Source organism: Scleropages formosus, chromosome 15 (genome assembly GCF_900964775.1).
Source record: "Scleropages formosus chromosome 15, fSclFor1.1, whole genome shotgun sequence".
NCBI classification, from domain to species: Eukaryota; Metazoa; Chordata; class Actinopteri; order Osteoglossiformes; family Osteoglossidae; genus Scleropages; species Scleropages formosus.
In genome coordinates, this window is record NC_041820.1 from 17596312 (window position 1) to 17613126 (window position 16815).

At 43.3% G+C, this 16815-nt stretch overlaps 1 protein-coding gene across 1 annotated transcript; it reads right to left on the reverse strand.

Moving 5' to 3' along the window:
- Positions 1-4573: 4573 nt before the first annotated feature.
- On the reverse strand, positions 4574-7136 carry LOC108919423 (homeobox protein six1b). The gene is made up of 2 exons (XM_029258257.1): positions 6342-7136; positions 4574-5185 (listed from the first exon to the last, which is right to left on the reverse strand). Exons 1-2 carry the CDS (start codon positions 6899-6901, stop codon positions 4891-4893), a joined length of 855 nt encoding a protein of 284 aa, XP_029114090.1. The 5' UTR covers positions 6902-7136; the 3' UTR covers positions 4574-4890.
- Positions 7137-16815: the final 9679 nt, after the last annotated feature.

Consider the following 16815-nt stretch of genomic DNA (forward strand, 5'->3'; position numbering starts at 1 on the left):
GAACACACGGCAGCAGACGATGCTACTTCATCAAGAACATTTCTGTCCAGTGGCGGTACGTTTCCCAAATGTTATCTCTTCACATTACATTTTTGAAACCATACATATATTTATCCAAGGGGCTCCTGAGTTACTCAAGTGGGCCAAAAAAACAGAACCGCCTTGACAGAAACACTGTGAAAAACTCAAATTTGAAAACTGAAAGTACCTTGTCAGCAAAATCCATTATGTCACAATAATATCTTAACATTTCATTTGTCAAATTCTCATGACATGACCTGGGAATAAACAATTCATGAGCAGCAAAAACTGCAACTGTGTGACGATTGCTATATATTTTTTTTTACAAACCTGTCATTTATATGATTGTGCATTGTGTTTTGGTCCACGGAAGTATTTCTTGAGATAAAGCTTCAGCTGCTTTCCGTCATAAAACCATATTTCTTTAAAACGGCCTTCGTAAAATCACAAGTGTTCTTACAAAAAACTGAACGAACTTCGTACATAATATATACTATATTCTTCCTCCTGGAGCTGTCTGGCCAACTGCAGGTCAGACCCAAAATCTTCTAGGAAACCATCAAGAAGATCTATAACTCACCACGGAGATGCATTTATCACAGCTGCATAAATATAATTCAAATAAAGCAAGAATTCCAAGAGAAAAGACTTTTTATAGAGCATAAAAAAATCCTGCGGACCGCGCAATTTAAAAGGTGCTCTTTTCTCTTTTCTTAAACAGTTTTTTTTTTTTATATATTCGCCTTTTTCCAACAAAACCAGTATGAATAATAACCATATGTGATGTTGAGACCTCTGCGATGAGGATACCCAGAGCTCAAAGAACAGACGCCGAAAGACGGAACATGATGATGCAGCGCTTCGCCCTTTCCCTGTTCACCATGTTTCACCATAGTACATTTCCACACCGCTGATGGTCGCACCATTCGCAGAGGGATGCTAATCGTGTCCCACTATGACGCATTTTGACTCAAAATCGAGTTACCAGAAGTTAAAAAAAAATCTGTTTTAATATTTTACTAGAAAAGTTAGTTTTCCTCAGCGCAACAAGAGGGGGCGGTGGAGCGACGCACTTTATTATTCATACGAGCCTATTATTCATACGAGCCTAATTTGCCCTTTTGTCAGTATTTATGTATATAACTCTTCTGATGACTTTTGGCTCCATTTGTGCACTCCCAATTGTGGACAAGCTGCTACGTCCCTGTTTTCTGCGATAACAAAGAGCGATTTGGCGCAGTGGGTTGGACCATAGTCCTGCTCTCCGGTGGGTCTGGGGTTCGAGTCCCGCTTGGGGTGCCTTGTGACGGACTGGCGTCCCGTCCTGGGTGTGTCCCCTCCCCCTCTGGCCTTACGCCCTGTGTTGCCGGGTAGGCTCCGGTTCCCCCGCGACCCCGTATGGGACAAGCGGTTCTGAAAATGTGTGTGTGTGTGTGTGTGTGTGTGTGTGTACTGTACTGTTGTACATCTTATGTGTCTTATGCGGCAATAAGAAATCTCTGCTGCTGCTGCGCCCGTTGTCCGTTTCTCCGTGTGTGCGGCATCCTAAATCCCACATTTTCACTGCTGGGACGCTAAACGTTTAGAAATAATACTGCGAGTTGCTTTTAATATTTGTGCTTTTGAATCTCGATTGATAACGAGTGTTAATAGCAGGCCGGACACAACAGCAACACCCAGTATAATTAAGGACAATGTGAATGTGTAATAGAGAAATAGAAAAAAGCCCTCCTTTAGCCCTGCATAATTGTCGGATATATCGGGGACCCCATCTGCTTTTATTGGGTCTTTTTTTCATTTCATTTGGTGGACCAACGTAACTTACAGCAAAAAAAATATAACAAACTGTAGTGATCTATCATGGATCAGTAGGCCTGTGAGCCAACAACTTAACACGATGGCACGAATGAAGTACAGCCCTGATAATTCCTCTTTTAATAACTACTTATTTGAAAACCAGAGTGCATTTTGTTGATGATTTTGGGGAAATTCTGCATGGCCGATATACAACTCCGTTTCTGGGAGTAAGGATCGAGCAGAGCTTAGTTTGTGGAGCACATGAAGGCTGTTCCAAGGTGCCTCTCTATACAGGCGGGTTCGAGCTCCGCGGTGTCCGCAATCAGGCTTTAATAGGAGCAGCAACTGGTTCAGATTAGACGCAGGAAACACACGGTGAACCCTGTTCGAAACCATTTAGGCTGACATGAGGGGGAGGGGATGCGTGGCCGTAGCGTGGGGTTTATTGGGTGGGGAGGGGGGTGCTGCTCCCTGGAATCCCAACACTGTCTCAGTACAACAGAATATACATTTGACCAAATCTAGGGCAATTCGCGTTTAATTACATCTATGTTTGTCCCCGCCGGTAAATGCGGCGCACTTTCGGAGCCTTTCCCACTTCTTTTCACATCGCCTCCCTCACTTTTTCATCTCATCACACACCGCCTTCAGTGTGTTTTCAGTCATCATCTGACACGAGGGTCTTCAGGACAAACTGAAATTCCGTATCTTTACCAGTAAAGGAAAATGTATGAAAACCTGCTTGTTTCAGTTGCTGCTGTCATCTGAATTTGGGGGTTGGATTGTAGATGAGGGCCGCTCGTTTTAATGGAAATTGGCCTAAATATTTAAAAAAAAAAAAAAAAAAACTAGAGCCACTCGCTTCAGTTTACAAATCTGATTATTAAGATTTTTTACATGTTTTTTTTAAATTGTTCCTGTCTTTATAATCCTGCTGTTTCTGTCGTTAAAGGCACCGGGTCCGTGTACCCAATGCAGGCATCGTAGTTAAATGGGAAGTCACTGAACTTGTGATTTTAAGAAATGGACACATTGATTGAAAGTACTGCGGTTGTTCTACCTGCAGTGGAAACGTCAGGATGGTTCACGATGTTTGGATATAATCTGGGTATTTTACGGGAAGTGTTAAAAGGCGGAGATGATTAACAATTATTCCGAGGGAAATCCTGTCTGTGGCTACGTTTGCGAAAATCTCCAGATTTGAATTCATTTTGTGAAACAACCCTCTTGAAATAATACTCTGTATCAAGTCTAATGCACTTTCTCCACAAAGCAAAGGCAAAAGTAAACAAAATCCTAACAAATGTGAAACAGTTTTGTTGAAAGGGCGCAACAAAGCATTGCTTTTCAATCACACGGCATATGCGCGGTAAATAAATATAAATACGGGTGTACAAATGCTGCGCGTGAGCCCGAAGAAGTCTTCCACGCGAAGAATCTAAATGTTCACTCAATTCCACGAAGTGCAATATTTTCAATATCAACGAATAAGAAATTCTGCTTTAAATTCGCTAATAATTTCAGCGAAAATATTTTTTTGTACGGGAAATTGCAAGAGCGGGCAATTAAATATATATATAGATGGAAGTGCGCGCAAATGTAAGCCGTCGCGCCGCAATTAGCGACAAACAAACAAACAAACACCGACTTGCACGTCGCGGGTTTAGTAATTCTCAGATTCTCCAACAGTCGGATGTGTTTACATTCTCAGCTGAAAAGGGACGCGCGAGAGGGGTCACGTGAGCACGCGCCCCGCAGATGGAGCGCTTTCCCCGTGGCCCAGAACGGACAGAACAAACAGTGGGAAGAGCTTTGAGTAAACAGGCGCGCGACTCGCACCCAACGAGCCGCGGCGCTCGCGAAGCGCGCCTCGCGCCGCCCAAGGGCTGCGACCGGAGCGCTCTGGAAAAGCAAGTCAAGTCGGCGGGCTTGGGGTCTGATCGCGGACCTCTGGCGCCGTGGATACGTGATTAAATTGAGACTATTGTCGTTGTCACAAGTCCGCACCATTTAGCATTCAGTACCGCTCTTATAATAGCGAATGAACCCCGTGCAATAAGCAGACACGCCATGTGCACGAACTGAAAACGGGCCGCTGCGCTCGGGCCTAATTTTTCTGATAAAGAAAAATGTGCTTAATAATAAAAGATGAGAAATATAATTTGCCTTTGGTATATTTAATTCGACGAACGTTTATTCTCAGTGATCAGCAGCTCCTCTGGCATTGTCACGATAATGTTCTTAGGTACGAAAAAATGTCATTTCTTTTAAAGTGACTTTTTAAACCATTTATTTAATCTCTTCCTCGAAGGTCAGAGCTACGATGTGTTTATTGACTCTGATTTCGTAGTTTATTTTATAGCGCTAACGGCATGTATCGCAAAGATCATGTAGTTATTTGGCAGCAATCTAATATCTTTTCTCTTGTAACTCTTGTAGCGTTTGCGTCGCGTTTACGTTTCGTTGAATCTCATCTGTATATCTTTTGGCACATACAAACAACACATGAAGCAACCTGTCGACCTCTGTCATGTTTATTGTAATCTCGCTGGATCCGCAGCACTATCTGGATGCAGAGCTGAAAGAAGGCAATTTGGGGATGGAGGAGCTTCAAGTCAATGTCTCCGCGTCCATTTAATTGGATTTTTAACAAAAAAAGAAAATCATAAATTAAGCAAAAGAAAGGTAAGTCCAACTGTTCAGCGTTCACGAAACACTTAAAAATTTGCCTTAAATAAGTTTCTCTGTGATTTTCTTTTTTTTTTTTCCCCCCAGGAGGATAGGACCCCAAAGTTCGTACAAGAGCATCAATTACAGCTGCGGTTTGGTTAGGCCACCTTAACTATTTAAGGACTTGACAAACATCAGTCCATTTAGTCGCTGAAGTACCACTGTGTGTCATATCACACCAGAAAATTATGCAAGTTAGAATTTCTCATATTTATATATATATATATATATATTTATATATTTACATATGAATTGAAAGTGTCGGATCGCAGTCTTGGCTTTTCTCTTCCCCTACACATATGTTTAAAAAAGAAAAGCAAAAAATATAAAATGTGAAAAGATTTAGGAGCCGAGATCCACCAGGCTTGAGGTGAGTGGTCCCAGCAGCGAGTCCTGGAGCTGGTGCGGGTGTCCCTGGATGCCATGGACCGACTGCGCGCTGCTGAGGCCGGACAGCTGATAGGTGGATCCGCCGGGGTGGTTCATGTTTCCTTGGAGCAGGAGCACTGAGTTCTGGTCGGGACTTTGCGGGGGTGAGAACTCTTCCTCGGAGCTGGACATAAGGGACTTACCGCCGTCCAACGGGGACAGCTGGTTCTGTTTGGTGCTGCCGGAGTTGTTGTTTTCACTGTTCTCTCTGTTGGAATAGTGACTTTGTGTTAAAACTAAATTTACAATTACACTTTTGTCTTGTCCTCATGTTCTCTACAGCAGTAGAAATAATGCACTGTTAAATTTTGACATAAGAACTGTCTAGAGTCCAAAATATCGAATTTCTCTTACAAGACTGAAAATCGCTTGCTAATTTGTTCCAGTGTGCACATCTGAAAGCTAACATTTAATCAATACAAAGTTTTGTATGCTCTCTGAGTTTTTTTTTTTTTTTCTGTTATAGAATGCCATTCAGTTTCTAAAAAATATTCAGTGTCATCTGTTTTTCATTCCTAAACTCAAGGTCCAACATCATGTCGTTTGTGCTTATTGCACTTCATCCCTGTCTTGGGTGTTTTCTTTGGATTCAAAGATGCTCTTGGATATCCACACACAGAAGGCCTTGTTTTTCCACGAGGAAACGAAAAGCCATAATAAAGTACAACTTAGAGTGCGACACGAATTTCGGCAAAACAGGCGTCCCACTGTCCTCGAATCAAACTGAAGCGTTATTTTATATTTTATGTTAAACGATATAGAAAAATACGACAGCGGTGTTTTCACTAACCATCCCTCTAGGACGGCGCAGTTTCCAATGGCAAAAAAAAAAAGACAGTGGAATAAATGCAAATTGAAAACCGCGGAGAACATAGCGGTGAATTTCTGTACTCGCTGAGGATTATTTCGTACTGCACGATTTCATAAACAGCAAAACAACGCACAGTGACTGAAAGGTCATAATTTACTCAGTACCTGTATTAATTTCTCAAACTCTACACAAACGTAATTAAAACAGTTAGAATAAGGTAAGTGTACCTTGGAAATAGGCCTTGTTTGTTTTTCAGTTTCACCAACGTATTTGGATATCTGACTTTAAAAAAAAAAAAAAGAAATCCGAGAAGAACGTGTGCGTGTGTCACCCCTTCCAGTTATTCTACAGACAGAAAGTGTCACGATTCTTCCTAAATATCCACACAGCCCTCGCTATTCAGCATTTCGTTATTTCTCCACTTTGCCGGAGAAAGCACACACCAAACCAAAGCAAAGGTGAGTGAAAAATAAGCGCTACGCATAAACGGATAAAATCATGGTGTTATTTCCCGGAGGTATTTATTATAATTTCAAAAAGGAAAAGCGGGTACCTTTCTTTGGCTTCGGCCGCTCGGTCCCTCTGTCTCCTGTTTTTGAACCAGTTGCTGACCTGCGTGGTGGTGAGTCCCGTGGCCTCCGCCAACTCTCTCTTCTCCCGTGGGGAGGGATACGGGTTGTGGGTGTACCATTCCCGCAAGACCCCCCTGGACTTCTCCTTAAAGCAGTAACTGGTCTCCTCTCCGTCCCAGATGGTGCGCGGCAGCGGGAATTTCCTGCGGACCCGGTACTTGCCTACGGCCCCCAGCGGTCTGCCGCGGAGCTTCTCCGCCTCCACGTAGTGCGCTTTGAGCCACAGCTGCTGCAGCTTCGGGTGGTTGTGCGGGGAGAACTGGTGGCTCTCCAGGATCTTGTAGAGCTCCCTGAAGTTGCCCCGGTGGAAGGCCACCACGGCCTTGGCTTTGAGGACGCTCTCGTTCTTGTGGAGGTGGTCGCAGGCGGGCAGGGACCACAAGAAGCGGCCCAGCCTCTCCAGGTTCCCCCCTTGCTGCAGCACTTCACACACACACGCCACTTGCTCCTGCGTGAACCCGAAAGAAGGCAGCATTGACATGATAATGTCTGGGAGACGGGTCTAGTTATTCCTCGCAGCGCAACCGATAATATATATATATATATATATATAAAATATCCCCGCTATTTTTGTTCGACTTTACGGTGATGACCGATGATGAGTCTGTTTGCCTTTTACAATTCTTCCTTCGTTACTTGTTTTTATTATCTGAGAACTTTCTGCACTCCTGATCGACGACGTCCGCCGCTAACGTGCACCGGGGTTTTGGATGTTGATCGTGGAGACAGTTTGTTCCTGTTCAAGTTGTATGAAGCTTAAAGAGCGCGAGCGGCATGCTGATTGGTCGCCGCAGGACCCGTGGCCAATCAGCGCGTCGCTCGCACTCTTTAAGCCTCGCGCAAGTCGTCCGGGAACAAATACCCTGTCAGCAGAGCAGAACAAAGTTTGCAACTCCGCTTCCTCCCCGGAGGACGCCAGGACTGAAACCGGAGCACCCCCGCTCCAGCCTTACCTGAGGGACTGAGGAGTGGGGCACATTGACACTAATCAATTATTACAGACTTTTAAAGAGATTTTCATAGCCATCGTCCCCACCCATGCTCGCTCGTTCTGTCCAGATCGTATTTACTTACGCCACTTTTGACCGTGAATTATTAATGCATTGATAAATTGTCAGAGTAATTTATTGCATGTTAATGCACCATTCTTCCGATTTTACAGCCAAGAAATCGCTCGCTTTATTTATCGCCATAGCCTTAGCTATACACTCAACACTGTACTTTACGAGGCTGTACAGAGTTTAACCGCTTCCGAGGACAATAATATCTTGCAAATGCAACGAATAATGATTGTTCTGTAATAACGCAGCTGTAGCGATTGTACTGTTCGGTAACTGACTGCAGAAGAAGTGGCGTTGAGGTGAAGTGTTCAGTGAATGACAGAGAGCGCCGCTGATAGGCAGCAACACGTTTCCTTGTACCACCTTCTGGGGCGGCAGCTTGTTCCCAAGATGGACACAATTGTCCTCTTAAGAGTGCGGAATTCTTCGCATTTCAGAGATACGGTGGCATCGGAGGGCCTCGCTTTACCACAATCGGTTCCTCGGCCGTGAGGGATTTGCTATTGTCGGACACCAGATGCGGAGGCGATAGCGCCACACGCCGAGTTAATTGGGTCTTTGTTAAGGTACACCTTGGATTTGTTAATGCCAATGTTGAATCCTCCTCACAATCCCAGTAAACACACGTCCGACCGCACAAACCCGTAAGAGCCAGGGCGGCGTGGAGGATTATGTACTGGGGATTAGGAGGGACAGCGGCTGTGCGTCTTATAATTAAAATTTTCATGCTGGAAAGCGCATGGGAAAAAAATCAGTTTTTCCTATCACCTTTGTTTTGGTCAACGGGAGCCATGTGCGACTTTGAATTGCAAGCATATTACAGGATTTGTGAGGGAAACGTGCTCTAAAGTTTCGAGGATTTCCCGATTTTTACATTCTGTTCAGTGCACAGACAAAATAGAAAATCGGTACTTTAATAAACCCTTTAAAAAAGAAATGGACACAGAAACAAAATACCCGACCACATCATAAACAGTTAATTTCTGTTTAGGAGTTCGAAAACCGTTCTTACATATTTATCAAGTGTTGCGTTAAACTGCGAACCCCTGGCTTCTCGTTTTTCGAGATTTACAATGATTTTTTTTTCAATCTATAAAAACAGAAGAAAACAATACATAAAGCCTACTGTAACACTGTGATAAATTATACATTGTTGTCTATTTGCTCAAATTAGATGATATGAACAGGGACAAAAAAAGTACAGTTTGTTTAGTAAATAAACATTTACTAGTCATCCTACTCGGAAATAAAAGTTAGATCTTTCATCTTAATGTTATCGTATTATTCAATATTCTGACTTATAATGCATATTCTTTTTTTTTATTTCTGTGTAGCTGGAATTACTTATTTCCAGCGTCACTCGCAGCGTATGGTCCTTAAAAGGTGTCTTCGGCGTTAGGATTAAATTTGAAAAACGATTTCGCTTATTTTCCTCTCTTCTTTTTCTATACAGTGAAACATAAAACGGGTCCATTAGTAAATGAGTGCTGTGATGCCCGAGCTCTCTGCAGTCCGCGCACTGGCTGTTTTAAAGAATAGATCACATTTCTCTATCTGCACTGACATCTGCAACGTGACACTGGGCGACCCGGAGCAGACAGTGGAACAGCTCTTCGCGTTTTGTTTCCACTACCGCTAAAACCGTTTGTCGAGGAACCATTTTTGTTTTGTTTATTTTGAAAAAAAAAAAAAAAAAAAAAAAAAAAAAGATTGTCTTTGGCACGATGCAGACCCCGTTCCTCGCTTCCTCGCTTATTAATTCAAAATAAAGGGTTTTTTTTTTTTTTTTTTTTTTTAAATTAGGTTTAGGAGTCAGTCGTCCGAGACACCTGTAAAAACAAACTGTCAGTGTCTCAGGGGTCCCGGACTTTAAGAGATTCCTGAAAGACATTCTCTTTTTTTTTTTTTTTTTTTTTTTTTCCTCGGTGTCGTATATTCACACCATTTACGACAACGATATAGATTTTTATGAGCTTGGGTTTCGGAACAGGAAAAAATCTTAAGGTTTTTTACGGTTTAATTTTGCACGTATTTCACAAAATGATTACCTTCCAGGGAAAATGATCTTTTGGAGCCTCTGCTGAAAAATGTGTAAACTTCACTTGGCAATGCCCAAGTTACTATAATCGAAACGAATTGATACCAGAATCTGTTACGTGACACCAGAATATGTATTTCTTAGACTAGTGCTCTTCAGCTTGAGGCGCCTTGGATTTTTTTTTTTAAATTATTATCCGATGTCACGTAGGGTTTTCGCATTTTATTTTCATTTGAGTGCAACTAATATAAGGCTGCACCCTTAAGAATTTCAGGGATTTATTTGAACAATAAACACAACATTCCAATTTATTAGTGCGGACGTTTTAGAGCGAACGAAAAGTTAATAAAGACCAGGTGCGTAAGAAGACAATATTCAGTTTCTTTCCGCGAAGTGTGTTCTTGCTGAAGGCAAAAAAAAAGAAAAAAAAAATGCATAACACGGGTTAGGTGCGCGATATCAAACAGGGATGTTCACGACCTTTTACCATTTAAGTACATGTCCTTAGGTGGAGTTTTTAAAATACACTTGTACTTGTAAGTCAGTGAACTGAGAAACCGACCGACTGCTACAATTTTCAATCACAGAGCACAGACAATCGAATCGCACTGCAGCGAGCGGAGGGACTCGATCTTCTCGATCGGACCATGGACACGATGAGTACCTCGCGCCCGGTCTGCTTTCTTTATCAATTCTAATGCAATAGCAGCCGGGCTGTGTGATGAAGGGCTCTCGGGTTTCTCTAATGTCTCTACCACATTGCACCGCGCCTCCTCCTTTAACCCGAGAAGCCAGGGGGACTTGCCCGTTCTCGGGTCATGATTGTTTCAAGATGTGCCCCCCCCAATCCCCCCCCAATCCCCCCCAACCCCGCCTCTGGGCGAGGAGCGCCGAGGTCCGGCTACTGCACCAGGCGAAGGGCACGAGGGGAAGAAACAGGATACGGAGACGCAGACGCGGAGCAGGAACGCGCCCCGTGCATCAGCACATCTCACGCGCACCCGCTTCGTAGGTGCACTTTCTTTTTTTTTTTACAAACGGGCAAATCAAATTGTACGTTTTACAGCAAAACTGAACAGATGTTTTTTCTTTACATCAAACGGCTATTTCAGCTGTTCACTCGAACAAAGCGCGTATTGTTAGAATTATGTTAAAATACGAGATTAGTTCGCCTGCATTTCCAGTTTAGAGCCCATTTACAACAACAGTCAGTGCTTTTATTTCGACCTCGGTTCAAAATTTGGCAAACGAAAGTATTTTCATGGACAGATTCGGAAAAAAAAATAAAATAAAATGCTAAACAGGAATAGCATCACACATGTGAGCGGAATTCTGCTTAAAAACGGGCGGCGGAGGATGTTTTCCGAAATGCGCTCGTCTGCATTCAGTCAGACTGGTCAAGTGGAGGTCGACCGTCGGCTTGAATGAAACTCGCAGATTCTCACGTTTTAAAGGTCACACCCGTGTCAAACCTTTACAGCAGGCTTCTCCACTTCGCGCAGTGACTGGACTCTTCTGCCGAGCCTCCCCGTCCCTGACGTGTAACGCGTGTTGAACAAAGTCAAAGAGAAAAGTTTAAAAAGGTGGACTTAAATCGAGGAACTCTGTGATGCCTCGCGCGCTCTTTTCACCACACAGCGCGAGACATGACCGTTCATTCGTATGACGGCACGTCACGTGCGCCACCGGTCTGATATGGGAACCCATTAGGAATCACTTAAAGCACAGTTCTTAGAATGCGAAGGCTCGAGGAGCTTTTCCAAGCAAAACAAACGATTGACTTAAACGAGTTAAATGAAACTGGAGATGCGATTATCAACTTAACGTAATTTCCTGTCATGGTTAGAAAAATAGCGCGCGTTTAAGAGCAAAGCGTTCATCCCCCTCAGAAATCATTAATGTTTATGACAGTTGTTTCCTTTGCTGGCAGGCAAGATCGCTCGAACGCAGCATCTACTGGAGCAACTTACTGTTAGAAGTCAAGTGGCCGGAGCTCACGTCCAGGCAGATGTAATGAGGTTATGGCAATGGCTGTGAAGGACCCTACAGATATTCGTTCATAATAAAATATGCTCTCGATCATGTCTACCTTTTACCCAGGGGTTCATTCATTTGTCGATCTTTTTACATACTGTATCCATTGAATCACTGCATTACTAGGCACTGACTGGAGGAAAAGAGGGGGTCATCGTGATCGTCTAGCTCTACAGGATCCCGGAGAAGGACACCGCAATCGTACGATAGTATTTAAATCTTAATAATAGTTGACACCTTCGACACTTATTCCTCCGGGATTTGGGATTATTATTTCTTTTGTACTCGGCGATTTACAATACAATACATCGTTTAACCCATTTACATGGCTGCCCGTTCAAAGGTACAACAGGGAGAGGGGCTTTAATCAATGAGACCGTTAAAAATGTGAGGCTTCCTGCTGGAATGAACATTTACATTTACATTTATTTAGCAGACACTTTTCCTCCAAAGCGCCTTCCAATGAACTCTATGTAGTGTTACCAGCCCACACACCTTATTCACCACGGTAACCTACACTGCTAGATACACTACTTACACGGGGTCACTCATCCATGCATCAGTGGAACACACTGTCTGTGTCACACACACACACACTAGAACTCTGGAATAACCCACCCAGTGTGGATATTATGGACCAAATCGCGTTGCACGTGACAGGTATTTGTCAGGTCCACGATGTTACCCGACCGTGGTCACACCATGTGGTTGGCAGGGAGAGGGCGCCAGTTAATAAACAACAAACTTAACCCTGCGACTGACTGTATAATATTATATTGTCAGCTCAAAATCATTGTTCCTCTCCTCGCGTGGGTGTGGCATGATTAAACCATTACGTTAATTGAATTATCTTAATACAAAAAGCCTTCCTCACATTGAAATCGTTACTAATTATGCTGCAAATTTCCCTTAAAATATGATTTAATACATTACGCAATTTTAGAAATGAATTTATCAAAAATAACAATTATGCATAAGGAGCAGGACACGTGGAGTGCGGTTCATCTCGGGAAATAACACGAATCATACGTTTTTTTAAGGGCAAATTGTACTGGGTATGTAACCTGAGAACGGGAGCCAGGCTGACAGGTGGCTTTTGGCAGCACGGAAGGAGATGTCAGCCTCACACAAGGTTTTCAGACAAAGTCCAGCTCCTCTCTAGTTGTAGGAGAAACCCTTGTCTCCGTCACTCCAGTTTTACAAAGTAGGGAACTGCTCTGTACCTATAGAGTGGTTCTGGAATAGCCACCCAGCTGCTCCCTTCTCCCGATCACACCCTATCCCATTCTCCACGGCCAGGTAATGGACACTATAGGACCCCCCTGTCTGTCCACCCTCTCTATCTGTCTCTCAATTAGTCTCTGTGGTTTGTCTCTTACTCAGTATGTCCCCTTGTGCCTGTTACTCTTCCTGTTATCTGTCTCTCTCATTCAATCTCTTGTTCCTCTATCTCTGTGTTCCTATAGTTTCCTATATTTTTCACTCCCACTCTCTACCATGCTTTCTGTCCTTCTGCCTGTGTTTCTCATCCTGTGCCTTTCTCTCTCCTTCTCCCCATCTCTTTTCACATTTATCAAACTATGCGCTTAGACCGAGGCGCTTCGAAGACACGCTTCATGCTTTAACACTGTACTACATGCGTTGCACATTGGAGAATTAGAGCCCACCATTAAATCAAACTCTGCTGCACCTTTCTGCTGTCTTTCTTGTCCAGTGATGGACAAGACATGTGCTGGGCTTATTTCATACAACTCAATTATAGAGTGGCGAGTAAAGAAAAGTGTCCATTCGCAATATGAATATGTGTACGGATGGCCTCATACCATATTCTTCAGCTTCTTCATTAAAAGAGAGCTCAGAAGGCTCATCTAAATCACAGAAACCTCGAATGAGTTTCTCGTCTTATTCTGGTAAGATTGTAAAGAGCTTCCTTTATGTTGTCATAGGTCCGTCTTTCCTGGAACTACCGATACTGGTGTTCGTGTTCTGACCTTCTTGTAACCCTTCTGTGTTCTTGTCATGTCTGTCTATGTCAAATCTGTCTATGGATGTTCTTCCCCATCTGTACCAGGTATCAGCTTTGAGGTTACTGTATCTCTAGGTGCCCGAATAACCACAACTGCTGTTATAGCTAAATCATTTAAAATTTTTTACTGTTTGACTTAACGAAAATTATATCGCATTTAAATTTATACTGAGGTTTAGGGCCGTCAGGCTGCTGTTATTTCTACTCCCGCTCTGGCTGCCTTTAACAGAGAACCCGCCTGAAAAACAACACGTCCAGCTATTTTCAGCTTTTACACACCAGTGCATTCGGCCATGCTAGAGAGGACGCTTGTAAATTTGTGCTGCGGTCTGCACAGACAAGTCCACCTAGCTGTTGCGAAGAGTTATGTTTTCAAGCAAGAAAACGAAAACTAACTTTTCTTTGTATTCAAGGCCCCTTCTTGGGATTTAATCCACAACTAAGCCAGTGATGTTTAGTCAGAATCTTAAGTCTGTGGTCATCAATACACAATGCAGTATAGACAAAGTGTGTGGGAAAAGGTGAAATATGACCACTGTGGAATTCCGAGGCCCACGAAACGCAGACCGCGCCAGAGTCAGCCGGCTCGCTGTCTCCATTACACATTGTCTTACCACCGGACGTACTTCTCTCCCATTGATTTCCTGACATCATAGTCTGCTGGGCAGCCGAGTGATGGATTTAAAATAAGAAGAGAACCCCAAACTTTCCTCTCTTCTGTTTTCCTTGGAGAGGTGCGTGTATGTACACTGGAGTAGTGGTGGGTCTTTGAACGGGCCCAGAACCTCGTAACCTCTGACCCCTCATTAGTGGAACCCGGAGCACCTCTCTCCACAGGTCAGGTTACATGTGGCTCGCAGTCTGCTGCACAACATTAAATGTCAGCTTTGAAACTTGCAGAAGGCCAGAGGTTAGCATTTTTAATAAGCCCTGTTCTGGGGGGTTCCATTTTAACTGCTTGCCTGTGCGGGTTTTACTACGAACTGTTTCAAATAGGGACAAAACTACACATCTGGATGTTTAAGAATGAATTCCTTGCAGCAGGTTCTCCAGTAACAGTAGGCTGCATACATCCAGGATAGGAAATAATACCTCCAATTTCCATAGTAAATAATATTTCTGGCAGACTTAAATGTTCACGGAGAAGATTAACAACTCGTTTAAACCGACGCGAACGTAATGGATCAAAAATGAGTGGATTGGAATATAACGTACTGAAATTCGATTAAAAAATACTGAAAGATGGGTGTAATTTCACTGTTTCGCCAAATGGTGCTTTAAATTTGTTACCCACTTAACATCTTCCAAGCTGAAATATTTTCTTCGAAGGAATCAATACTTTGCAGCTTCTCATACCACATGTTGTAAGAAAAAAAAAAAGATCAAAAATTGCCCCAATGCACCAGCCCTGAGCCCAGCGGGCCAAGTTCCATCCGTGAAACAGCTTTGTTCAGAACCCAGCAATACCATTTTCTAGCTCTTTAATATTCCAAGAGGTGCTACTCGATACCTACCAATCAGCTCCACTAATGGCCATGGTGACAGGGTCACCTGTGCACAGGTAACAATACCCAGATTAGCTGTGCCTCTCTCTGCCTGAGCACCATTCAATGAGTAGTGACTCACAGGCTCCTCATGTATCAGGGTCACATGCACAGCATGGGAGAATTCTTCCCACGGCAGCAGTCTGTGAGCTTTGTCCTCTTACCCCCACCTGAGACAGCCGTATGCTGCTGGACCCAATGTGTTGAAGAGCTCTGGTCTGCGGAGCAGGTGTTAAGTTTCAGACTGGGTGCTGTGTGGGCCTAAAGAAACCTGTGCTTAGTGACAACATCGAACCCCAAAATTTTCCTGAACAGGAAACTCTACAGGAGTTCTGGGGGTAAGCTTGGCCAGCCAGGCCAAGGGAACCAGGGCACTTTCGTCCAGTGAGACTTGCAGGCTGGGCCCCCCCAGACCTCCTGTACAGAACCCCTGGAAATCTCATTGCTGTTTATTTGAATTACAGACTGAAATGTGAAGGAGGGGGCTAATGAAATCCAGGTTGCCAGGCATGTGCAAATGATCACTGCAAATTCAAGAGTGGTGCCTGGGCTTGCTGGATGAATGCATGCTTGTTATAACCTAGTCTCCCAGAAATGGTGTCTGAACCCTTTCTGTGGATTGCAGGAGCCCACGGTTCTCCAACGGAGAATCTTAGATTCATTTAATCTAGAGATCAGTTGAAACTTTGGGGGAAAAAAAAAAAAAAAGAGAAAGATGGCAAATTCAAAATGCACAACTATGTCCAAAATATCTTTATATTTGAGCAATGGACTGGTCCAGTTGAACTGTCAGTGCTTTTTGCAAATCACATTTATTCATTTATCAGATGGTTTTCTCCAAAGTGACTTACAGTGATTACTACGTAGTATTTAGCTGCCACCTTTTCCATCCAAGGTGACTCACAATAGCAGACACTCTGCCTACAGTCAATCACCCATCTACACATCTACACTTATCAGCAAAGCAATTGTCTATTTTCACATTCTCCTGCTCGTCTGGGTGTGGTATTTACTTGTTCCAGTCTTCTTCCAGTGTCTTCTCTCGCTACTTTGTACGTGTGCTTCTGTAGCCCTGTCCACTTTCCTTTGTGATCGATACCATATCTATCACGACTGTAATGACGTTAAAAAGTTGTTATTCATTTCCCAGAGGAAAAACAAGATCACGGATCTTCCCTGTATATATAAATATAAAGTTTTAATGGGAGTATGGAGCTTAGAAAAATAAGTTCACATCATTTCAAAATACAAACAGTTCAAGGTTAAAAATTGCATTATTTGTTAATCTGTGTGTATTGCTCATCTTTGGTATGCTAAACTGAATATATTTTAATATGTCACATGCTGAAGGTACCATCAACAAAACACTGAGCAAAGCATCTTTTGCCCCACTTAACATCCAGAGTTGCATCCAGTTCAGAAACCAAGGAGATACAGAAAGAACATGTACGCAGGACACACAGATGTCTCACCATGCAAAGGAACAACAAATAACCCCCCAGGAGCAACCGCAAGGGCCGGTGTGAGAATGTCACGCCAGCCTGGAGGCCAAACAGTCTAAACCACGTGTGCTGTTCCTCTTGCTAAAGCACTGCATCATCACACTCTTCTTAGCATCACTCAAAAATACAATGTATTTACACATGTGCTTGAGCCAGACTTTGTACAGTACAAAAGAAAAACGCGATCGAA